Below are 26351 nucleotides of genomic sequence, written 5' to 3' on the forward strand. Positions count from 1 at the left end.
AACTAATTATAAAAAAACGGCTTCGAACATGAAACGACACCCATTGAATTAAAAAAAATATCAACTCAGTTCAAACCACGTGGGGGAGGTCCATTTCTCGTTACATATTTGTAGTGTAGATTGTCGGAATTGTGGAATACTTGACGCAGTGTGAGGAACGTTGTGATGAGATGACACGATCGGGTCACGGAGCTCATCTTTCTGACCATTACTCGCTACCCTCGGCCGTTTTGTATTGTGAATGTTTGACCTGGGCTATCCGAATGAGCAGTTTGTCGAGAGGGTCGATTGAGGCACTGTAGATCAAAGGGAAGGCGTTTCGCGGTGTTTGTTCAAATCTATTTTCTCTTCCGACTGCCTAAGGCCAAGGTTAGACATCCTACTCTCAGTAGAAGCAGAAGTGGTGGAATGGGTTAAAATGAACGCGCTCATTAGGCTTTTCTGTGGTAAAACAGGAACGGTGTTGAACCATGTAGCGATTTGGTCGTGTTTGCTGGACGAAAACGGATCTACATGTAATATCAGAGTTGTCAATACGAATACCTGAATGCCATGGCACATAACGATATGTAAACGTGACCATTTGTTTTTGATAGTGTACTTCCTTACGAATTACACGAAAGATTTTAATTTGCCGTTGTACTTAACACGCGCATGTGTGTGTAGCGGACGTCGCTGCCAAGGGATATATCTTTTAGCCGTGTTTTTTTAAGTAGGTTACTGTTCAGCTGTAATCCTGTAGGAACAGTGTCACGGCGGTACATATAGGAGAATGATGCGCGCGATGGAGCGATGTTTTATTGCCAGGGCGTTTAGACTTGTTTACATAGTGTTTGTCAACTCGCCTCTCTTCACACGCTTCGCTTCCCGAGAGCCATAAATTTGTGAGAACTCAGGCGTAATTTATAACCTCTTGGAAATGTCCACGGTGAAAGCAAAATGTCAGCGGGATTTAATACATTGTCTTGTTGGTTTTCCGATGAACACTACCTCTTCCAGAAGTTGACAGATTCAATTAATTTGTGATATATTAGCATTGTAATTCCTAAGTGTTTTTGTAGAATGCCGTTACGCCATTGCACTCTTATCGCGTTTTGTTAGTGTGGAGCATCTGTTGAAAGCAAACTTCTACTAAATATTGTGGCCGTTGGGATCGATCACAACTTGGCACAATATTTGACTTGCTGCAGTAACAGTCTGTCTGGAACTGTAAATGATTTCCCAACACTGACGGACATTAAATTTATGGCTGGTTCTACTGATAGCAGTAATAGTGAATGATAGCTCGGACAAATGACCAGCCCGGCTGTCAAATGGCAGTAAAAGCCATCAGAGGTCGCTTGACCTCTCCCAAGTGCTCGCGTGTTGCTGTGTGGAAAGTTGTATGATTGGAAATGGTACTTGATGGTTCCCTCGCTGAGATGAGTTATAATGATTATTAATTATGTCTGTGACGTAATGTCTACTAATGATGCCAAATGGACAGTGTGTGTGGAGGGGGTTGGGAGCGGGGTGGGGTGTCAGGCATGCCATATGGTCTCAATAGGAAGTGGCTAAAAGCCTGGTCTCATTAGGACGGGAACCATTGTTACCTGGCAAGTGAACACGTTCTGGCATCTTCCTGAAAGCTTGTTATCCAACAACTACTTACTTTGTTCAGGAGCAATGTTAATAGCACATGCCCAGTGCCATCACACATGTGAACAGACAATTTTCATGATAAATCATACAATACTAAAGTGATGTTATACCACAAACATGGAGGAGTTGATTTGGGAAGGTATGTCAAGCGAGAACAGTCACTTCTGACCGTGAACATACATGTTGAGGTGATCTCAGCCAGTTATAAATAAAACACAATTAGCCCATGTCTTCACTTAACTAATTACTCAGTAATTACCAATAATGAACAGAAACATTAAGATAACCCCAATGGCCTCAGTACAGATCACTGTTCACAGTCGATATACAAATTAAATCCTTGAACCTACGCTGAAGGTTCGCTCTGACAGCCGCGTTATAACGGGGTGACTTGGGCTCCCATGATGTAAGACTAAACGTGACTATTATTTATGATGTCAAGGGGCACTGAGGTCTTGGCAAGGTCCCTGTGGGGTCAGACCACCCCTGACTATCTCTACCAGGGTGAGGACAAAGTCGTGAGATGTAACACGAACATTTCTTAGTCACAAACTGTGTGTTGAAAAACCAGTTGGTTTCACCTGATAAGAATTTACTTCAAGTTCTGTTCATTGTATGGCATGCTGAGCACTATTTTAAATTGTTATGTTGATATTTAAGTATCATTGCTCAATAGTTGATTTGGTGATCAAGTATCAGTTTAAAATACATTCGATGTTTAATCAGTACGAAAATATTCATGGGAAATGAATAAAATTATAATGTATCAAGTCACAATAAATGTTGTGAATAGTTGTCTCCAGGTAAACATTTTCTAGATCCATTATTTAAAGACAATCAATTGTGTCTCCTTTACAATGAAGGCATTTTACAGGGGTTTCAATTAATTACAGTCTGTGAGCCTCTGCATGCTGAACACTTGATCTGACAATCACTTAGTATTCAATGATCAGAAAGTTAATTTCATTCTGGAAGCATCTGTATGATTGTAAATTCACTCTGGGAGCATCTGTATGATTGTAAATTCACAACCACTGAAATGTTTGAATAAACTGTCAGAAATATGACAAAAATCTTGTATATTTACACATTTGATAACAAAAAGGACAATAAAATATCTTTTTGAAAGTAGATTGTCCTTTACAGCTACCAAATGTTTGTTTGATTGACACCTGTCAGTCAAGTATGATATAGACTAGACATACACCTTTCTATTAAACTGTTTCTTGATGTTTATTGGGAAATTGATCCTATATGGAAACATGAGGCTGGCTCCCTTGATTAAATGATTGTCAAGAAGTGGTCTACTTTATTAATCTGTCATGGGTGATTTATCACAACTGTATATGGTGTCTAGTTTCACCGACCAGACAAGGTGGCCAGTAGACCTGAATACTAACAGCCGAAATGTAACTGTCAGAGTCATAGGCTACCAATACCTGGGGGCATCTCAGAAGTTTTTTATTCATTTTTCATATGCAGTGCTCAAGCTGAGATTCTCTTAATGGCACATCTAGTTTGAAGTGAAATGACTTGTAACTGTTTAAATTGTATGGAAGTCATCTCTGATTTACGTTTGATGAACTATATTATCAGACTATATCAGACCAGAGGGGAAGCCTAATGGTTCAAGTGTCTGCTCATCATGCAGAAACCCTGGGTTCATTTTCCCATATGGGTGTATTGTGTGAAGACCACTCACTCCCTCACTCACTCATCAGAGTCCACCCCTCCACTCACTCAAAGTCCAACACTCCACTCACTAGCTCACTCATTTACTCACATCAGAAACCACCCCTTAACTCACTCAAAGCCCACCCTTCCTCTCACCAGCTCACTCACTTACCAGAAACCACCCCTTAATTCACTCAAAGCCCACCCTTCACTCACCAGCTCACTCACTCCTGTTGTTTCTCACACTGTGTAGTAAACTTGATATCAGATATTTTCAGAAATGAATTGCAACAATAATACAAGTAACTAGATTTCAGTTCTTCTCATTATTTATGTTTCTGTAAGTGAGAAATCATATAATTTATATTTATAAAAGACATTGACAGTTCATTCCAGTGTTTGCATTCAGATGTTTCACAAGTTTAATTCAGACATTCATTACTCTGTAAAACTGATCAGAAGTTTTGAGATGCTCCCCACCAAGACAGATGATATAAGCAGAACAGATTAACATTCCAACATTTAGGTGTTCAGCCTGGAACAGCAGTGTGACTGAGACACCCACTATCTTGTGGATGCATTACTTGTCAAAATGCAAGATTAACTAACCTCATAAATGCTTCAGTGCAAATCCTTCTGATTGAAATAGCATGAGAGTCAGCTAGCTTGTCTGTTAATAAGCATTAGCCTTTTGTTTTACTCTGTTTAACATAAGCTTTATTGCAGAATGTTGACTCTGACACTCAAGTTAATCCTAGGGGCTTAAGTCATGATGTTCAAGTGAGACAACAATCTTACTCCGTCTTTTATGTATCTCTGCTGGGGGAATCATAAGCTGTTTGGAGGGCAACTTTTTCTATTTATTCATTGACATTGTCAACAGTGTTTATGAGAATTACATTTAATGAAATATTTTAAGTTGTTTCTGAAAACAACAATGTTATGATTTTATGAAATATGAATTTTTCTTGCATGCAGAATTTTTAAGGAAATAATAAGGGGTGGAAATAACCCATTGTCTGACGTCCCAGTCCAGTGCTTTTCTCTGTCGGGGAAGCTAATTTGTATATCACACTGTACTGGTGTCCAGTTAATTTTCCATTGTTAATTATGTTGTTTATTTAAGTAATCTACAAGAAAATAGACTGATATAGTGGAAAAATTATCAGGGCAAGTGATTTTACAAGCGGCACTGTACCGGGGTACATTAGCAATTCAAGAATTATTTCCATCCCGGAAATAATATCATTTCCTAATTAAACATATCAAATGATTTTATGAAGCATAACATTTTCTTGCATGCAACATGCAGAAACGTCATTTGATAAATGAAACAACCTATTTTGCAACATTTTTTTCAATTCCAATTAATATTTGTCATTCTTCTTGAAGTCTATAGAGATTTTATTTATATATTGTTAAATATATGAGGGATTAGGTCTAAATATACAAACATGTTTGGTTCTTTAACACTTTTAGTGGTATATGTGTCATATCTTTATTCTGCTATATTAACTTTATTGGTGTATAGTGTAGATTGGACTCTCGACTGACCTTGACTACTGAGATTGACCCTTTACCATTTTACTTGCTGACCATCTGTTCAAAGAACAAAGAATTCATGCCATGAAATTGGCAACAGAAGGCATAAAATCAGCGAGCTGTACCTGCACTGAGTGATACTTGTTTATACATTCAAGTAGTGGCCTTTGTTGATATACACAATCATGAGGTGATATTGACATATACCATTCAAGCTGTTGCCTTGTTCATGATGACTTGTATAAACAGTGGAGTATTTAATAGCTTTGTCCATGTCATGCTCTACTGATTTTGGGTTTTGAAAATGGAAATTTGGATGAATGCAGTAATTCGAGCATGTTATTTACATTGGACTGCCAATTTTGGCTTAAAAATGGGAACAAATGTAATAGGTTGAGAAGTACAAAACTTTAGAATGTATTTAGTATTTTGCTTATCACCAAGCCCAGCAATTTCTTCCTACTTGAGATCAGTCTGTAAATAATCGAGTCTGGAATGCTATGATCATCAGTCTACGCTATGGTTTCAACCAAGTGAGCCTGACCACCCAGTCACTTGGTTGCCTTCTGTGGCAAGTAAGGGAGTGAGTTTAATTTTATGCCGCACATAGCAATATTTGGATATTGGCCTTCAGTAACCCGTGCTTGTTGTAAGAGGCGACTAACAGGATCAGGTGTTCAGGCTTGCTGACTTTGTTGACACTTGTCATTGTATCCCCACAGATAAATGCTCATGCTGTTGATCATTGGATTGTCAGGTTCAGACTCAGTTATTTATAGACTACCACCATATAGCTGGAATATTGCTGAGTACAATGTAAAACTGAACTCACTCACCTCCAGCAGAATCCGGACAGGACACTCTACTTGCCATTAATGGTTGAACCCTTAAACACTAAATGAGTCACTCATGATATGTGTCTGTAAAAGGTATCACAGTATATGTATAAAAAAATAGTATTATGCAGGAAAACCAAGAGTGTCAAGACCCTTTGGTTGTGGAAACCTTTCTTTGCAGACAAATCTGTCACTTCTTCACAACAGATCCATTAATTCATTCCACCAGACCGTATCAGTCCTATTTATTGTCTGGATTATCAGGGTGGTCTCTGTAAATCTCTTTGTCTTTGGTAATATTGTGATCAATTTTTGGACATTGGATGAGAGATTTAAAATCAATATTTATTGTTATCAATTCAAGGGACAGTGATTTAGTACAATCCATCTGAAAAGAAAAGCTGTTCTTCATAAATTTTACTTTAAAGTTTTCTTGGGCAGAACGATAAATGTCAATTTGCTCCAAGACTGATGACACTTAATAATGATGGATACTATTAGGCAGATCTCATCACTTTGTTGGTGCTTTTCAGTATGACCCCTGTCACTGCTTGTATAAAGATCAAAAGTTTCTGGGCTTTTTTGAAGTATTTGAATATGATTGATTGCCATTCAAAACTGATAGTTCACAATTAACATGAGGAATATTGTAACCGATTAAAATTGTGTTAGTATGCCAAACAGTTTTCCCAGAGGCCTTCATGACACAAATTCGGAATGTAAAGGACAAATTTTTTTTTTTTTAATTTGGTTTGAGTTTTTCATGAGCCTATTTTCACCCTCATCATTAATCATGAAGAAAAGTTAAAGTGTTTATTCTTTGATGTGGATTTGCTTAATTTTCATTGTTTTACTAATTCATGTTTAAGCAGTTCATAGAAAAGGATAAAAATTATCATTGAGCATGAATGGCAATATAGCTATAGGGTTCACTAGACGACAAGCAGTCATATAATTTATCACTCTGTAACATATTTTGATAAACTACGTACTTTCCATGAGACAAATGATGCCTGTAGGATTTGACAAAATGAAAAATGTTACAAACTTTCCTGCCAGTTCTTTAAAAAAATGATGACATGTCTGCCTTGCCTTGTATGAAAAACATTCTTTGTCAGTTAAGATGCCTAATTTATGAAGATAAGTCATTTAATGTTCATTTTGAGGCGACACAGGATTCTTTTAAACACAAAATTTTCTGATTTTTTTTATTTACATATTCACAAAATGATTCAGTAGACATGAAGAGGTTGCGAACAGATTCTTGTCCATTGTCTGACATAAATCACAAGCCACTTAGGACAAGCTCCTCCTCCCATTAGTTACCTGATACAGGTTATGTATACTACCATGACAATTGACGTGAAACATTCCTTCAGGCATTTGCTGATAACAGACTTTTATGAAGGTAGATGTTAATCACAGGTGGTAGATGGATTGGGAATGACTTTGTATCCATTAATGTTTTAATCCTGTCAATAATGAAAAGATGAAATCGAGATGACCTTGAGGGAGGCTGAAGGGCAAATTTCAGAAGGTTCAGTTTGAGATGAAGAACACTGGTAGTGATGGTTCACAAAGATCATAAGTCATTTTGTGGTGGGTGTAATTGATTGAAGCTGTACGTAGGAATGTCAGTCACCACTGCTTTATGGACTGAAGACTTGATGCAACTGACTACCTCCAACATTTATGATTATTGATCCTCTCAAGGCATCATTAAGACACCTATTACACTTGTACAACTTGTGTGATTTTGTTTCAGTAATGGTTCCCGGAAATTCATTTACATCTTTACGTGTGAGTGATTTTCAGTCAGGCATCAAGTTTAGTAAAGCTTTATAATGTTAGTATCACTACAGGGATCTGGAAAGAGAACTTTGACGATGGGCCATTTTCAGGATTATTAACCATTTTCTGAATTTAGAATGGGTCACTGCCCTTGTATCAATAGCAAACTTCAAAATTTCAATGGGCCATTTTTTGTTTGGCCCCTGCCTTCCCCAGTCCCTGTCACTATCAGCCTTTCAGCCTATTTCATATTATATCAGACTTATGTTTTAGCAAGGCCTGTGTTGACAAAGATAGTAACTATTTACCATCGCTGTTCTCATGACGACAATGATGTGGTGACATAATACGAGACTGTAACAGGAAATCTGAGATTTGTACCCATACTTTGCAGTGAATGAATGAGTGAGTGAGTGAGTTTTAGTTTTACTCCACATTTTGCAATATTCTACCAGTATCACAGCGTGGGACACCAGAAATGGGCTTCACAAATTTTACCAATGTCGGTAATCGAACCCGGTTCATCAGCATGACAATCAAACACTTCATCACCAGGCTACCCCAAACTATACAGTGACAACAATTTTGTTTGTTAACTCTCCTGACCAAAATTAATTATCTTCAATGAAAAAGTATCATTCAATGAACAATGTTCTGAAAATATAGGCGCTGGCTCTCCAAAGTTGTTAGTCCCCTTTTTAAGACAAAACTGTGCATTTAAATATATTTCCTTGTACCTCAAATTCCTGTGATTGTTCTGTTTAATAATTGACTTACCTCTTCATGTGTTTGTGATGGGCCCCTTTTTTCAAAGATCCTGTATCATTTGATTGTGAATCATGCTATTAATCCATTTATTAGAGAGTTCTTTCTGTTCTGGGAATGGTCTTGTTGCTTCTGTTTCCATAACGGTAGTACTGCAACCAGTTCACTAAGTACAGTAGCAATATTTCCTGACCAGCCTGAAGTAGATATGAAAACCAGATTTCTGAAATAACTTTCAAACCAAACTTTGTCACAATGATCTGTATGTTTTTTATTAGAGAGGTTTCCTTTTATAGAGAGACAGGTTCCTTTTGTTAGATAGCTCATTGTGTTTTCTGTGTCACGCCTTGAAGAATGACTCAAATGTCGCCTCAAATATTTTCCATCTTGGAAACCTGCAGCTCAGTGTCTGACAGAAGCTGTGAACACAGACTGGAACAACCAAAACAATGAGCAAAAGGACAATTAAATCTTTAAATAATTGTTAAGTGACTACATCATAATGATATGCTGAGCTGAACTAAAGACTGAAATGTGGGGAGCATTATTTCTAAACGTTAACTGTTTTCCTTTAATGTATTCAAATCATCCATTCCTGTTGAGAATGTAATTGCTTGTATTTGCAACTAGATGCTATTGGCCTCGACGACCAGGCGGAACTTCACACTGAAATTTGTCAAGGCTTATAGTGGAATTGAACACGTTGAGGAGTTAAGGAGCAATAAAAGTTAATGTTTAATGTAAAGGATTTTAACAGGCTTCTGGTAATAACATTATTGCTGTGTCACTCCATAAAATTCACATTTTAGTTTTGTAAATGCTGCAGATTAAAAGAAGTTTATTTTTTATGTTTAATCCAGTGCACATTTTTTGCATAGATGGGAAAATATTTCGTGTCATAAAATAGGAAATCTTGCTACTATCATGTGACATCTTCAAATAAAATGGGGTTAGGAACTGAATGGCATCACAGCACCCTTATATGATTAAGTATCTTTTTCTCTATAAAAGAATTGCTGGAGCGTTTTTTGTTGTCAATTGTGAAATATTGAATGTGGCTGATCATTTGATTGACAGCTGTCAGAATTCATCAAAATGTCAATTCTTCACTGGACACTTGATTAAGATGTCAGTCTTTATATTGGATGACATTATGGACATAAAGCTTTGAAAAAATATTATTTACATGAAAGTAATTGTAATTTGCCAATTAATCTGTTATTAATGAAAATAACAAATTGAATAAATATCTTCCTAGTGTTATTGGTTACCTCGGAGACCAGCTGATGTACTTTTCAACAATTCATGCTTTAATGATCTCATCTCATTAAGCCCTATTTGGACCATGACTTGTCCCAAGAAAGGCTCGTCAAATAATCACAGGGAGTTGTTTCGCCAATTGTCTTTAAATCTTTACGCCAAATATGGCCTCTTTGATCTCAAGTACCAAATATAGAAATTCTAGCTACTCATTAGTAAAATCATTTGAATATATTGAACAGCATTGAAAATCAATACCCAAAGTCTCAACATCAGGAAACCAAATTTGCAGTTGTTAGAAAGATTTCAAACATAATAATACATAGAGTGTTATTGACATCTCTTAAAGCCATAGCATTGTTCATTGGAGTCACAGCCCAGTGCTTATTATTGAATCTTACGACGACTAAATAGGAATTCAGGAATACAACTCGACACTATTATGACTCCAATGGAGAAGGCCGGGTAGTGTGATTTGTTCGTCATGTCAGTTCAATTTGATTTGTCAAGTGACCGACACAATGGATATGAATATTAATTAGGCCGGTTTATGCAGATCGCCAGTCTAAGCAAGAAGCATCGTCCTAAGTGCCATCTGTGCGTGTCATTTCAGGGCTCAACGGAGGACACAGGCTTCACTGTTACCCTGGGACGTGACGGAGAAGCATCGCTTGGATTCAACATAATGGGAGGCTTCACAGTGAGTACATGCCGGCGTATTGTGCCTGTTGTCATCTAACGATTTGGGCGACACCGATTGTTGAAACGTCTTTACCTTTTGTAGAACATACTGAAAGTGTGATTTCAATCCTTTTCTGTATATTTTTTATGGAAATGTTGACAGCTGTCAAATAGATAATTTTTTGGCAGATTCATGAAGGGTATTATTCAGACTGTTGATATTGTATATTTTGGGAGATAATTAATTTTAGCTTATACTGAAAGTAATAATAGCTGTGATGGAAGTTGAACTGGAGATGTTTCAAGGGTCGTAGAGACTCCACATTGTCCCGATCAATAGGCAGTGTCCGAATGACCGGTCGATCGTCCAGCCTCCATGATGGGGATGTTTTTATTGTGTCCACTGTTGCCGGAACAAAAGGATAATCATCCAGGGATTATCACACTTCCGGGCCATAAAGAGGGGATTTTACTCATAGTGTAGACAAACTGGGTGAATGAATGTTTGGCATCCTGCTGATCAGGTGTGTTGGTGGACATATGGGATGACCAGTGGTGACCAATGATGACCATGTGGTCCTACTGGCCTACTTAGTCCTTTCTCACAGACCATATGTCCCCAAGGAGCCATTTGGGAGCTGATCCCAAATAATCATATTTAAGGCAGCTGTTCAAGATAAAGTTAGTCCAAATTTGTGATGGTGATATTAATATATTTTAAATATGTGTAAAAAATTGTTCAGCTTGACTGCTTTCTGGAAATATCACCTCAGTATGTTCAATTTGTTGACATGACACATCTAATATAATTGACTTTTGACAGCCTTGTTGAAGGACAGGCATTGTTGAAAAGTTTTCTTATTTCTCCAGAGTTAATATATCAGACATAATTAGCCAGTCCTAGCTATTGAAATCTGTAGGCTTGTCAGTTTTTATTAAAAGAGCACACCTTTTAATCAGACATTTCAAAAGGATTTGATTCATTGATGGTACCTATAAGCAAGTTCATTTTTAATATTCTCGCCATAAAAACACACAAAGGTGTGTTCTGATTAAGTGTGGCCAGGTGTGTAGGACAACAGCATAATCAGAGATTGATAAATCAGATATTATTAGTTGTAGGCAAGTACAATCACTATGAATGATTATCCCAACTGTCAGCATGTGGAAGTTCTTTGACACGTTTTTGTTCAATTCTAACACACCTTAAATGGGAAGATAATGCTGGACAATTTTGTATGACTTTGCATTAACTCTGCGAATGATTTATAGCAGACTGTCGGGTTATACACTCCGCACATTGGTAATAGCATATTAACCAGCAGTGTTATTGTATAGAAAGAAACAGCTCCAGTGATCCATGCTTTGAAGTCATCATGGTCGTTTGAGATTAGCTCACGCCTGACTGAATCAAAAGTGGGACTTACCTGCTAACTATTGTTAAATGTATTGGAATCTAGGCCTTCAACTTTCACCTCACATCTGAACTAACATCAATCGAGTCTCGTGGACTTCCTTTTCAATTTGGAAGCTTTGAAATATCAAATATGAAACAATTAACTGGACAGTCATGGTGTTGTTTTTTAAGCCTTTTTAATGAAAAAGTCTCTTTTTAATTTTGGTCTTAGCTTTTAGGAAAATCTGTTTAACTCAGCTCAATGTTGTTCTCCATTTATCAACAAGGGCATGCTCCATTAGACAAAATCATTAATTTTTGTCTGTTCAATTGAAAGCTTCGGCCAAATACCTCTCTCAAGGGAGAGGCTCATTTTTTCCCTTTGTAGAATTTCATCTTGATTTATTGTTCTAAATGTGCTTTCAGTTGGCCCTGAGTCCGACTTCACTAATGAGACTCTCGAAAATTTGAAGAGTTCTAGCAAGTTTTAACCATAGTAGATGTAGAATTAACATTGTTTAAACATTTAACTTCAGATAACCAGATGTTGGACTCTTCTGATTAACTTGCTCCAAATGATGAAATGTTTTTTTCTGCAATGTATCAAATTTAGACGAGGGGAATGTCATGAAACTTGGATACATCCACATTTCATCTGCCAAGCTTTTCTCTGACAATCTTGATAACTCACGGACTTCCAGAGACGAAAACTTAGCAGACTGTTCTGCTGTTCCTTGAGCCAAAAAATAGTCTTACAGATCTCTCATTCATCTTCCTAATGCTGCTGGAATTACTCGGTGAAAACCAGTGGGGGGTCGTAAATCCATTGTCTTTTGTTAAAAGAACATTTTAACCCGTATTTTATTTTCAAATGAGGAAAAAAGAGTCTTTAATGAGTATCTTTTAATGCTGTTTTATGATCATATCAGTAAATGTTTCTTTGAGGCATTTAACACCATATTTAACATGTGATAACACACTTTGAGACATCTCATGTGAGACAGTGCATAAATCTGTGTTAAGCTTTGGAACAATCTCTCCTTTGAAGATATTATCAGTATGTAATATTTTCATTTTATCCGAACTGAATTGGAAATTATGGATGGTGACTACTGAGAATATTTTAAATTTTATTGTTTTCGTGAATTTTGTAAGTTATGAATCCACAAACTGAAATAGGTGATGGGATTGATGCACAATTACATTTGATTACAATTACAAATACTTTAAAAATGTTATCACATATGTAAGACAAACTTTTTCACAATGAAACTTCAAAGGATGATAATTATTTATCATTTATGTCAAATGCAACGCTTAATATTAGTGTTTTGAATTATGAGAAGTGTCGTTATTGAATAACTTGAGTGCACCAAGGGACCTTTAAGCAGATACCCGCCTGCTTGAGTATTTGATCAAAAGGTCACCAAGGGTGTTCTGGAGTATGAAAAGAATTTCTTCCAACTATAGTTTTCACAGTGTTGCGCGATGTTATTCAACTGACGATTCTTTTTGTGTGATGAAACACATGCCACCTTGTCTGTTTCTCGAGGTCTATAGTTTACAACACAGTGTACAGACTTTTACTGATTCACAGACAAAGAGTGGAAAATACAGATGCCTTAAGTCCATCTAGTGTAAGTGCAGTTGAAAGACATTTAGCAAACTTTAATGAACCATGTTTGAAAAGTCTTGCACCCCTACGTTATCGCAACTGAAGGTTGATCACATTAAACCACTGAGCCATTCATACGAACATGATTTTTGACATGGACGGGACGAACACAAGCTGCTGCTTGCATTCAAAATATGTAAATGATGAACTCTGGATTTAAGTTCAAAGTAATTTGTGCCCCTTTTAGGAAATAATAGAGTGGGGTGAATCAGGAATATTTTGTCAAAAAACACACTTGGGCAGCTGGAGTGGAGCTATTCTGCATTGTAATCAAATTATCAGAGGGGCACTTTCTCTGAAATAGGTTGTGGCTGTAAAGACACTGTTTTTCAAGTTACTTGAATTTTAATAGGTTTGGGGTTTCAGGGACGATTTACGGTCATTATCAATCATGTTTACATGTGTTTTACATTTCATAAACAACTTTGATCTTTACACAACTGAATTATAGCTTATGACAGACAATGAATGAGTTGTAAGGAATCATTTCCTTTTAATAGTTTGTTATTTTGTATGTTGTGAGGAAATGGTGATTTAGTTCATATTTCTTGTTGTGTCTACTAAGATAAAGAAGCAGCCTTTTCTTTTATTGCAAAAGTGGTATATAATTATTTCATTGGCATATGTGGAATTTTTTGGATTATGCTTTCTTAGTAAAGTACAGATTCTTGTACTTTTGTTGGGTTGAGGCCCATCCGGGATTCAAACCAGGCATGGCCCAGTTATTTGTTGACTAGTGTTTGATTTGAGTTTAAGTATTATCAGCAAAAAAATTCATCCTTGAAGATTTATGTTTGACTTTATTTGGTATCCCAGTAACTTTACACATGATCTAACAGCTGGCAGATGTACTAGTGAGTGAGTGAGTTTAGTAAAGAGCCTAATGATGAAGCTCTTAGATCGTTGCCACTTCGATGAATTCCAGGGATAAGAGCTATAATGATATGATACAATTTTTATACAGTATGTATTGCGATAGTAAGGGTGTGATATAGTTCATATTCTGATGTTTCATAAATTCATATTCTCTCTCTATTTACAAGTAATAGGTTGGTTTGTTGTTTAGTGCCACATTTGGCAATATTCAAGCTATATTGCTGCAGTCAATAAATAACAGCACCTGAACCAGACAATCCCGTGATAAGAGCATGAACATCATTGTACACAACTGGAGTATAATCACATTTGTCATCCAAGTCGCCGAGCCTGATTGTCTGAGCCTGTTAATCACTTACAACAGGCAGGAGTTGCTAAAGACAAGTGAATCAGTTGCGAAACTTATTCTTGGGGGACTATACGGATTCTGCTATTTACAGCCAATTAGGAAATACTAGGGAATCAGCATTAAGTGTTTCACGATCAGTTCTGTTGTTATTCACATGTTTTACACCAAAATAGGTTGTATCTATTGCAATACAGGAAATGTAAGTCAGTGTGTTGTATCATCAAAGCCTTGTATCCTTAATGAGCATGGCTTTGATGCATACAAAATTACAAATATGGTTATGGCAAACCAGGATTCAAACCTGCAATCATAGGTGGCACCCAAGGGATACAACGTTGTAAAGCGATTTCCAGGACCTGAGATGAAAGGGGTACCCAGGGGTATTCAGCACACACTGGTCAGTGGGGTAGCCTAGTGGTTAAAGCGTTCTCTCATCATGCCACAAACTGAGTTCGATTCCCCAAATTCGTACTATGTGTGGAGCCCATTTCTGGTGTCCCCTGTTGAGATATTGCTTGAGGATTGCTAAAAACATCTCAAGAACATACCCACTAACAAATTCAGTCTAAATTGGAATATCACTCAAAACTGAATTGTCTGATGCAAAAAATTCAGTAAATACCTAAAAATAGGGATGCCACGATGCATCCATACATTGATGAATCAGTACTTTTTCTAATATGATACAATTGTCAACACATTGAAAACTGTGTTGATATTTAGTTTTGAAAGTTTCAGTTTAAATATGTTTATGTAGTGTTGACATTTTGCAACTGTATCATGTTTTTTTTATGTTATGAGAGTTATAGATGATTATGTGTATGCAGAAAGATGTGATAATAAAAAAATGATCTTGTCATGGACACTTATAAAATATTAATCTTCAAAATTTAACTGGATATATGCAATAATGCCATGAACATTGGTATTGTGATGCATATCAAATCGTGACATAGGTATCATAATACCTATAGCTTCATGAAACATGTACCAAGACATCCTTACCTAAAACTTTTATTATCATATTTTATTACGTAAAGTGTCTTCATTTCATCAGTGAGCAAGGCCCATGTAGTCTGTGTCCAATTTTGACAATCAGCCATGTAGTTTTTGACTCCGCAGAAAATGTCCTCAAAGTGACTTTGACATTGAGATGAGCATTTTATGCTGGGATCAGTATTTTCAGATCTTCACATTTGATGTCAACTGAGAGTCTGATATCGTGATGCTTTACGATATAGAGGTGGCATAAGTTGGAATTGTTTATTCAGTAGGATTAGAAAACCGACGGGCGTCTTGAAGATCAATCTCATTTGAAGAAAGCTTCAAGACACTCCAAACTTTAAAAATATAGTTTTTCTGCTGATGATCAGTGAATTGAGATGATGACTATTCACTTCAAAGAACCTGAATCAAACGGAGGTGTTTTATACGATCACCTGACGAGAGCATGTCCAGGGAACTGACATCTAGCGAGATTTGAGTACAGAGTGAAGTGTTTGACTGACACTCCAACGAACCAGCAGAAATGTCCTTATTAGATTGTGATAACCTCTGTGGTAGGAACTGGACCGTTAGAAACCGTGGATCAAACGTTTTTGTCTGTTTGAGGTGGCAGAAACCAGATACGGAACCATTGTTGTATTAAATATTTATCCTCCTATTGAAACGCCATCTTATGTTTATTATACCTTTTCCACTTGGTGTGATTTTCAAAAACCTTGTGTCTTGTCTTCGTGTGTCAAAGGGCAGAGTTTTAGCAGGCTGGGATGCCCTAAGGGGCAGTGATTATTTTTGTTATAATCAGCCAATGCTTCAACACATATCTATAGGGTTGAGGCAGACTGGGACAGTAATTGCCTTCGAAAGGAACAGACTGACAAAATTGGCATCGTAGGAGAGTCAAATGTTGACTGACTCAGCCGAGGCATGCCTGTTCGATATGATCAGACGTGTTTATCCCTGAATGGGATTGTTATACTGTTTACTCTCATCCCTTTGAAGCCATTATTCCACAGTGTGGCCGTCTGATTTTCCCAAATGGGGCTGGTCGCTTTTACCGTACGTATCCATGATCATAATCGCGAGAAATATGATTGATACACAATGTGGGGGAAAGGACCAGAAGGACTTTCTGTCAGGTCTCTCTCAAGAGATGAAGACCTGACAAGAAAGATCACAGAGAAAAAAGTCCTCAAACATCATGTCAGTTGTTAATTGTGCGGAGTATTTTTTTAGCAGTAGTGTTGAATATTAAGGGCTGTGATGGTGAGGCCTACTCTCCTTGGGTGTTATTGTAGTGAATCATGGTGGTGTTCCGGAGATCAGTGACAGGCTTATAGAGGATGTAGGTGTCATTATCAGGCCACAGTGTAGTAAGGGATTTCAAAGTCACTGACCTCCAGTGACTCTCTTAAAAGTTTGTGGTCTTTGTGATTGAAGAATTAATGTAATGTTATAGATGATGTTATTTATTTACGAAGTCTGCAATACCTAGGAACATGGTCTATAGATAATGTTATCATAGAGTTTATGATGATTGTGAAAACAATAATGAGTGTATGAATGAGTGTAGTTTTGAGCCACTTTTCGCAATATTCCAGGAGTTATGGGGGTAGACACCAGAAATGGGTTTTACACTTTGTACTCATGTGAGGAATCAAACCTGGGTCTTTGGTGTAGTAAGTGAACAGTGAACCAATACGCTGACCCACCGTTGAAAACAATACTAAAGATGATCATGATTATAATGATTATCTTGATGATAATGGTCCTTCAGGAACCCATGCTTGCCATAAAAGGCAACTATGCTTGTTGTAAGAGGCGACCAGAGGGATCGGGTGGTTAGACTTGCTGACTTGGTTGACACGTGTCATTGGTTAAAATTTGTGCAGATCGATGCACATGTTGTTGATCACTGTATTCTCACTGGAGGCTCAATTATTTACAGACCATCGTCATATAGCTTGAATATTGCTTAGTGTGGCATGAAACTAAACTCACTCACTCTCTGATAACAACGGTAATGATAACAACATCAACGATAGTAACAATCAAGAGCCCTGTAAATATAAACTTGTATCAGCAATCCATTTTGGTCATAAATTATGACTTTCGGTGGTCAAGCTCACCACCTTGAGACGGTGAATGTTATAGCATCCTGACTGTCCTGATTTATCATCATAATGTGCATCACTGAATTGTCTGGTCCAGATTAAATCCTTTAAAGACCACCATCATTGAGCTGGATTATTGCTGAAATAATAATATTGATAAAAAAAAATTGACCCTATTTCATTTTGTTAAACTTTGTGTTTGAATTGAATGGGATGTGAATTCCAAGACTGCTCTTGTAAGGCTTGTATTTTGCCAGCTCTGTACCCAAGCTCATTCGATTCATGTCAAGAACAGTTCTCCGTTTTGTCTTTCCACTCACACTGTGACATGTGTCACACAAGTTCAATACTGTTTAAAGTAGAGTTAAGTCCAAGTCACATGACTAAAATTTTGAAAGTTAAAATCCTGTAATAGAAGTACATAAAAGTCATATTTGCATGTGTCACTTCTTGAGTCTGTGTTCCGTCAACAGCTGAATCAATAATGATTATTCATGACCTCTGTGTGATTACATCTGATCTATATACAGAAGATGTATTGAGGGAGTAAGCTGTTTACTTATCATGGTAAGTTAAGACAATTGTATCAGGTTAAAGGAAATCAAACCCAGCTAATCCAGTGTACATGTTTACTGCCTGAAAGTTTGTGTGTGTGGAAGAGATCATGTCTGCCCATGAACGTGTGTATCAGGGAGCACCTTGCATGGTATCAGTACTGCTTCTGTGGTGCATTGGATAGGAGTTGGTGGGGTAGGCTTGTGGTTTAAGCATTCACTTGTCACACTGAAGAGCCAGGTTCAGTCCCCCACATGGGTACATTGTGTCAAGCCCATTTCTGGCATCTGTCGCCATGATATTACTGGAATATTGCTAAAAGCAGTGTAGAACCCATCCTCGATAATCTCTGGGGTATACGTATAAGTCTCCACTATACCCTGGACGCATCTATGGGTCTGCCCGAGAATTTTATTACCTCCCTTTGCTGGCTCCGCATTCTCACAGTAGCCTTTCAGCTAGGCCATTGTTATAACTGAACTTGCCAGTGTCAAGCTAGCGGTTGCAACTGTGAAGGTCTGCACGCAGTGCGACTCAGATTTTAGGGAAATCATACAAACAAATTGACAGGTCCAAAACTTTAAAATAACATATGCAAGAACTCCTTCTAACTCTTCCAGAGAACCTCTGCATGGTTTGTGTTGCCATGTCTAATTAGATAGATAATTTAATAAATGAAAGTGAGTTGTGATTGGTTCACTCAACTTTGCAGCGTAGACACCTGATTGGATAAAAAGACAGCCAAGGGAATTAATAACTTTATCGGGCAGAGCCGTAGATGCATCCAGGGTAAAATGGAGACTTATCGGAACATATACCCTGGAGATATCAAGGATGTGTAGAACCATCATTACATAAGTGGGTAAAGCATCTCCGAGAAACTGCAAGGTCAGTGGTTTGATCACTGGATTATCTTGTCAGGACACAAACATTTCCCCTCATCAAAACATGGTAAACGAAGGTGTTTGTTAGTTCCTCTGGGTTTCAGACGTTGAAACAAGGACTGGTTGGCTTAGAGTCAGGATATGTCTGGAAAGGATGTTCATGAACCTGTGTCAAGGAATCTGCAAGTCAGATACAGTAGGAAACAGGTGTTCAGTCTAATTCAGACTTCTTCAGACTAAATGCATTGCAACATTAGCACAGAAACATTTAGGATTACTTTTTGTTGCAAAAATTTAAAACACCTTCGCACAGACCTAACACTCACTCATTCCACCCATCAGCTCACCCACTCACTCGCTCACATATGATGTCTCTAAGTTGTAATTTGGCAAACGTTTATTTTTTCTGTCCATGTTTTATGAGATCAACATAGTTTCTACCTTACAATTTCACCACCATCTGAAACTACTTGATTCAGCTTCAAGACATACCTGCATTATAGGTCAAAACTATCATCACATCATTTTGAATTTTTGTCCCACACTTACGGAAACATTCATGATACGTCCATCAAATTAATTTGAGGTTTTCATATCATGAAGATTAGTTGTCGATGACTAGTACACAGTAGTAGTATGACTTCAAAGGACAGGGCTTGAGGGGTTGTGCTCTTCGATGATCCATGATGATCCACGCTAGAGGACTGAGACACTCTGGCTTAATGTAGATTTGTTGTAAGTGGCTATAGAGGGGTAGGTGGATGTAATGTTGTCAAGTGCCAGGATATGAAACTGACAACATCATACTCCAGATTGTTTGTAATTATGTGTGCATGCCTCTTGAACAGTTGGTACAAAGCAAAAAAATTAATAGAAGTAGATTATTTGATCCACTGATTAAAATCTGTCTGTAGTAGCATACAATTCAAATTAAATCTAGTGTACTAGATAAAGGAAATGATGAAAAAATAACTTACAATGTTCAAAAAAGAATTATTTACAATTTTAATTTTTTTTTAAGTTTTAAAAGTTTCTCATTTTATCAAAACTATTAGGTATAGTATTTATGTTCAGCAGTGTGTAAGCCACTCACTATGTGATAGACGTTGGAGCTGTGTTGTAATACAAATTGCCAAGAGAATGCTAAGTTGTTACAGTAATACAAGGAATGACATAGTTCACATCTCCTGTTGATGTTGAAGTGTATTCAGTCTCATGGAAACAGTATTCTGGTAATACTTGTGGGTGGAATTAAACCTTGTATAAAGGTGGAAGAGCAACCACTGTAACAACAAGGCCATCCTTCCACTGTTTAAAACTTCTCTGGATTTTTAGAACCCAATGTTCATATTGCAAACTTGCTCCTATAGATCCCCATGATTGTAATACAAGACGCTATTATGGATGACAACTTCTTTAATTCTTTTAACATGACGTTTCAAGGCTAATTCTTGCCCCACCTGTCATCCATAATAGCATCTTGTATTACCTCATCAACTTCTAAATGCCTTTGAAGAATTTCCCATGATTGTATTGTAAACTTGCTCCTCAAGAGCCCAGTGTTCATATTGTAAGCTTGCTCAACAGACACGTTCATATTGTAAACTTGCTTGTTTAGAGCCACATGTTCATAGTGTAAACTTGCTTGTTTAGAGCCATGTTCATATTGTAAACTTGCTTGTTTAGAGCCACATGTTCATAATGTAAGCTTGCTCCTCGAGAGCCCCATGTTCATATTGCAAGCCTGCTCCTCAAGAGCCCAATGTTCATAATGTGAGCATGCTCCTCAAGAGCCTCAAGTTCATAACACAAGTTAACTGTATTGATGCCAGGAGTGTTCAGGGCTGCACGTTTGTTCTTGTCTGATCATTGTAATTCACCCAGAGTTTCTGAGGAGGGGATTACCTGTGCCTTGTCAGCAATGTTCCTCTGAGTCAACAGATTAAATGATCATATAAGATAGCTCTCTAGAGATATGATTAACTTGTTTGCTCTTGAAGATAGACTTCTGTTTTGACTCAATGTGCTATCATTGTGACCCATGCGATTTTTATGATAGTGATTGCGTATCGGAAAGTACTTCCTGCACACATCACAGCCAAGTCACTCGGGGTATATTCTTAATCACTGTCTTCTGTTTATGACCGTCATAACTTTATGACTGTCTGTGTTTGTAGTCTTGATATATATGAGTTAATAAGTTTGGTTTTACACTGTTTTAAGCAATACTCAAGCAAGATCATGGCACGGGACAACAGAAATGGGCTTCACACATTGCAACCATGTGGAGAATCAAACCTGGACCTTCGGAATGTTTTAACTACAGGGCCACTGCCCTTGTGACAAGAGAGTGATTGAATGGAAGACGATGTAATTAGATGTACATAGGCTTGGCTAATAGGTTATAGGATAGTGTGATGGCCAAGTGGTTAAATGTCGCTTGTCATGCCAGTGGTCCAGGTTTGATTCCCAACAAGGGCACAATGTGTGAAGTCCATGTCTTCTGTTCCACTGCCATGATCTTGCTAAGGTGGTGTAAAACTCACTCACTCACTCACACACCAATAAGTCGTGATTCAGGTAGATTGGAAGATCTGATATGATTGTCTGACAAATGGATGGAAAAGATGATGACTGCGTAAAAATGGGATGGATAGGATGAGAGCGAAAGAGGTTTGATGACTTTTGGATGATGATGATGATGATGATGATGATGATGATGATGATGATGAAGGTAAAAGGGTACATGAGATGCTGAAGATGTTGATAGGGTATGGAGATCAGAGGATTTTCTTTAACAGAGTGACTGCTTAAGGAGGCAGCATGTGAGGCAGGACCTGGCAGTAGCCCTCAAGATGGATGGGATTGTTTGCACTACAGCCCCGTATCCCCTCATCTCCTCCAGCCTCCCCAGAGACTGAACCGACTGAATCAAAAACACCTCCAGTATAAAATTACATTTCTTCACAGCTTTAAGATGAAAAATATTTGCTTCCACATTTACCACAGAAGTGGAGTATAGAATTCCCATTTTCAGAATAAGATTCTCATAAATCTAAATTGATCTGAGATTGATTTTGAATGTGGCTGACGGTACAGCCTTCAGGTCAGGCAAAAGCAGGGTGATCGTGTTGTTGAAGGACCCTAATCTGGAGGGTTCACTTTATCAATTGTTTCATTACCTCTCTGAATTAATTAGTGTCCGTTTCTTCCACTCGCTTTCTATTCTCCCAAATATCAGGAAGTAAGTGAAGCCATGTGTTTTTGTTGTGTATTTGAATTTGCCTCTCGGACCCACTGACAAGAGCTTCCAAGCGTGATATTAAAAATTTGCCAATAAGACCCACGCTATCAATCAAACTGTCGCTGATTTCAATGGGAAGTCCTTCTGTAATAAAAAAGAACATCAATCGCTGGTGCGAAGTCTCGAAGGCAGTGTCCACCCCTTCAACTAATAGACTCAAACTCGCTCATTTACATCGGTGGTCAATGAACAGTGCCAGCCACTGATTTTGTTTTGTCACAAAGAAGTAATTAAGAGGTGTTTATATTTCATCATATATCTCCTCATAACAACATATTTTTTATACTGGAGCAATCATTCTCAAAATACAATATGCTAATGTGTTAGACACTTGAACCTATGAACAAAAATTACATATAGATTTTTCTTTTAAAAAGGAATATGTCTGATTGCAAATACAAAGTGTTTTTGAAAATACTGTGTTCATACTTATTCCCAGTAAAGTAGAAGAAATGAAGGTAGTTTATTTTTTAATATGTTGATTTGTTGGTTTGGTTATGATATATTCATACATATACTTCTCAAAGTTGTTGTTTTTTAATAAATAGAATAACTTTGGATTTAAATGCTTAGTGTTTCTGTTTATGATATGTGTTTCCCTGTCAAACTGCATATTGGCAAGGGAATACTTATTGGTGTTTCTTATAAACAGGAAAAGTGTGATAGTACATTTATTTACTGTTTCAGTTAATGCCAATAGCCAAGCAATATATGTCCTGAAGACAGCTCTAACTGTAAATAAAAAAAATTTATATTTATTTTCTTTTTTATTAATTACTATAAGATGATAAAATTTATTCCCTCTCTACAAGAATTGAAGAATTGTTTGATCAAAATTAATCTTTATCTTTATAGTATCAGAATCTATCCCCTGAAATTATTTTAAGGGAAATTCTATTTTACTGCAAAGAATTGAGTCTGAAGAACGTGATGTTATCTGTCACTGAAAATTTTGTATGAAATGAGCAAACTTCTAAAAACATCAGCTGTTCATTGCCTGAACCTCTAATCACAGTTTCTGTTATTTTTTCGTGTGACGGGGAAGGAGAATTATGGCCTCTCTAAGTTGGATGTCGATGAAATAATGAGTGGCACTAGTGGATTGGTCATCTGGGTAGTCGTGCGTCACTTGTACAGCATTGTTGTATTGGAGGTCGGGACGTGTTGAAGTCGGCTGGCCATTACAGTGCCTCTCTCCTCTTTGAAGTCTCGGAAAGAAATGACTTGACAAAGTTGATGATTATCATCTTTTGTCTGTTAGAACTCTTCAGTGAAGGAGAACACGAACAGCTGCCTATGTAGCCATCTTTGAAACAATGGCAGCGTAATTATAACAATGTCATTAGTATTGCTGATATGAGGTTCGATATCTTTTGCTTTAGGCCTTTCCCCGATGTGGCAATAAAACGGCATGTAATGTTTTACCTGATGTTTTTAACCCTTCTAGCCTGTCATGAGACTGGCAGACTGTTGTTTTTAAAAAGGGCTTCATGCTAAAAAACTCGTGGAGTCATTTTTACAATACACGCCGTGATATGCTATGCCATGCAAAACCCAATCAAAAAATTGAGCTATTATAATTTGTCATCATATATATCTTCACAATCTAGTACTTCTTGTTATAATCAAAAATGAAATTGTTACATATTTAAGTGTGGTTGACACCGTCAGTTCCAAATGTATTTCCATGCTTCAAATACTCAATAACTGGCCCAGAAATGGGCCAGCACATAATGTTTATCTCCTGAATGAAATTGTTACATATTTAAATGTGTGTTGTCAGAACATGCACCATATTTGGAACAATAAATCACATGTGATGGCTCTATGTTCAATATAATGGGCAGCGCATTCTGTATTTATGGAATAAGCTAACATTATTCTAGATTAATAATAATTGCAGTTGCAAGCATTAAAAGGCTCTTGTTGACAATTCTACAGCACTTGGTCAAGAATTAAGGAGGTTTTAAACATTGATTTGTAGAAGAAACATGTACATTTCTCATTAAATATTGATTTACATTGACGAAGGTTTATGAGTATGTTACTGTTTGCCTCTCATTAAGATAATGAAGAGAAAAATCTATACTTTAAACTGTTTTGTCCTCATTTTTTGGTGGTTCTGAACCAGTTTGGCATACAAGTGGTTCATCGTACTGGATGATCAGTTTATGCAAACAGTTAAATTGTCTAATATGTTTCAGTTGTATGAGCAGTTATCCATGGAAGACTGACATATTGATCGTGTTAGCCCTTTACACTATCTTGCCATGTTTGATAACCCACTTGGGTGCAGTGACACACATTTCTTGATGATGATGATGATGATGATGATGATGATGATGATGATGGTTGTGCTGGTGCTAGAGGTGTAGGTTGTGGTTTGATGAGATAAATTTAGATATTTCCAAATGGAAAATTGATTTGATATTGTTGGACTGGTGTAAAACCTCACTCACTCACTCACTCACTCACTCACTCACTCACTCACCCACCCACCCACCCACCCACTCACTCACTCACTCACTCACTCACCCACCCACTCAGGAACACCCCTACACCCCTACACCCCTACACCCCTACACCCCTACACCCTCTCAAGACCTACCCACCACTTTCCCTGTCTAACAACTTACCCTCTCAGTTCTTTGAACCCCACGCAATTTTCAAATAGCCTGGCCGAATGTTTGTTTGGTGAAGCAATAATTTGGCACAAAGAGACATCCATAAAATGCAACATTGGCTACCATAGGGACCAGTTGGTCCATTACACCCAAGTCACAGGCGAATTAATTGTCAGAATATGGAAAGGTTGTGGTAAAGGGTTGCTACGGAAGTGTAGCTTTGATACTTGCTGTTGTCATTAGCAGAGCTCTCTCTGGCTTTGCCCACTTATTTCACATCTTGTCTGGAACTCGGCATAATTGTCAAGTCAGTAAGTACACTTGTTGGCATCAGATATAAATTTGATTAGGAAAATTTCCAGTTAACGACTATGTATTTCCAAAATTGATTTTATTAATCAAAGGGGAATCGCTTGGTCAGAAACATGACGGTTTAATGGCTGGACACAAAGTGAGCTACATTGCATTAGCACATTTAAGGAGTTAAATTATCATGTGCGACTTTTGTAATTCCCATCAGCCCTCTTGACATGTTTCAAAATGATAAGCCATGTAAACATAACATTTAACAGATGACGTGTTATGTTTCTCGGAGGATTTAAAATGTTTCACATTGAAAACTAACAGCATATTAACTTGGTCCTTTCGAGACAATGCCTGTTAAAGTGTGTCTATCTTGCAGCCTGAAACTCTATTAACTTTAATTGTTGATTCCATGTCAGCTGGTTGACAATGGCTGACGGATATTGACAAAAGCTTTTGATCAAGGAAATTATTTTTGCGACTGACAAAAACTGATCTATCAGTGCTGGAAATATCAAGGGACTGTGAAATTGTCAGTAGCTGCCCATTACTTGATCATCGCAACGTATGTTCAAACAGCGACAGTGTCTTCGTACAACTGCTATATTTCAAAGATAAATCATTGACAATTTATCAGATATGGCTCAACTTCGTCATCATATCCTTTGAATTACATAGCATTTGATAGGGTTTTTTTTTCTTTGGGATTCTTTTTGCATCAAAGTGTAGTTTAATATACACATGATACAGCGATCTTGTGATAGATTCCATCTGCAATGATGTTTTTGTGAAATAATTTTGAAAAAAATGTTTTTCCCTATTTTTATTAAATGTATTATATAATGCAGGAAAGTTTATAATGCTGAAATTCATTTTAATTATGCTTTAAAGGAAGCTTTCAAAAAGATTTCAAATGGTTCATGTTTTAATCTTCAAGAAGATTATTTGAGTCAAAAGAATTATCAAACAGCTACATGAATGAACTCTAGATATGATTAGAATGACTTTGGTATTTGGAATATGCCAAAAGTTCAACTGATGATGATTCACAAATTGAACATTGTGATTTTTCTACATTA

General features: G+C 37.2%; 1 protein-coding gene across 2 annotated transcripts in view; it reads left to right on the plus strand.

Annotated features, from left to right (window-relative positions):
• Nucleotides 1-26351, plus strand: part of LOC137295711 (E3 ubiquitin-protein ligase PDZRN3-like) — a 425331-nt gene that overhangs the window by 149079 nt on the left and 249901 nt on the right. For both annotated transcript variants that reach the window (XM_067827228.1, XM_067827227.1), the window contains one exon: nt 10123-10209. In XM_067827228.1, the coding sequence (XP_067683329.1) occupies nt 10123-10209 (87 nt within the window). The remainder of the gene's footprint in view (nt 1-10122; nt 10210-26351) is intronic.

Source organism: Haliotis asinina, chromosome 9, assembly GCF_037392515.1.
Source record: "Haliotis asinina isolate JCU_RB_2024 chromosome 9, JCU_Hal_asi_v2, whole genome shotgun sequence".
NCBI lineage: Eukaryota > Metazoa > Mollusca > Gastropoda > Lepetellida > Haliotidae > Haliotis > Haliotis asinina.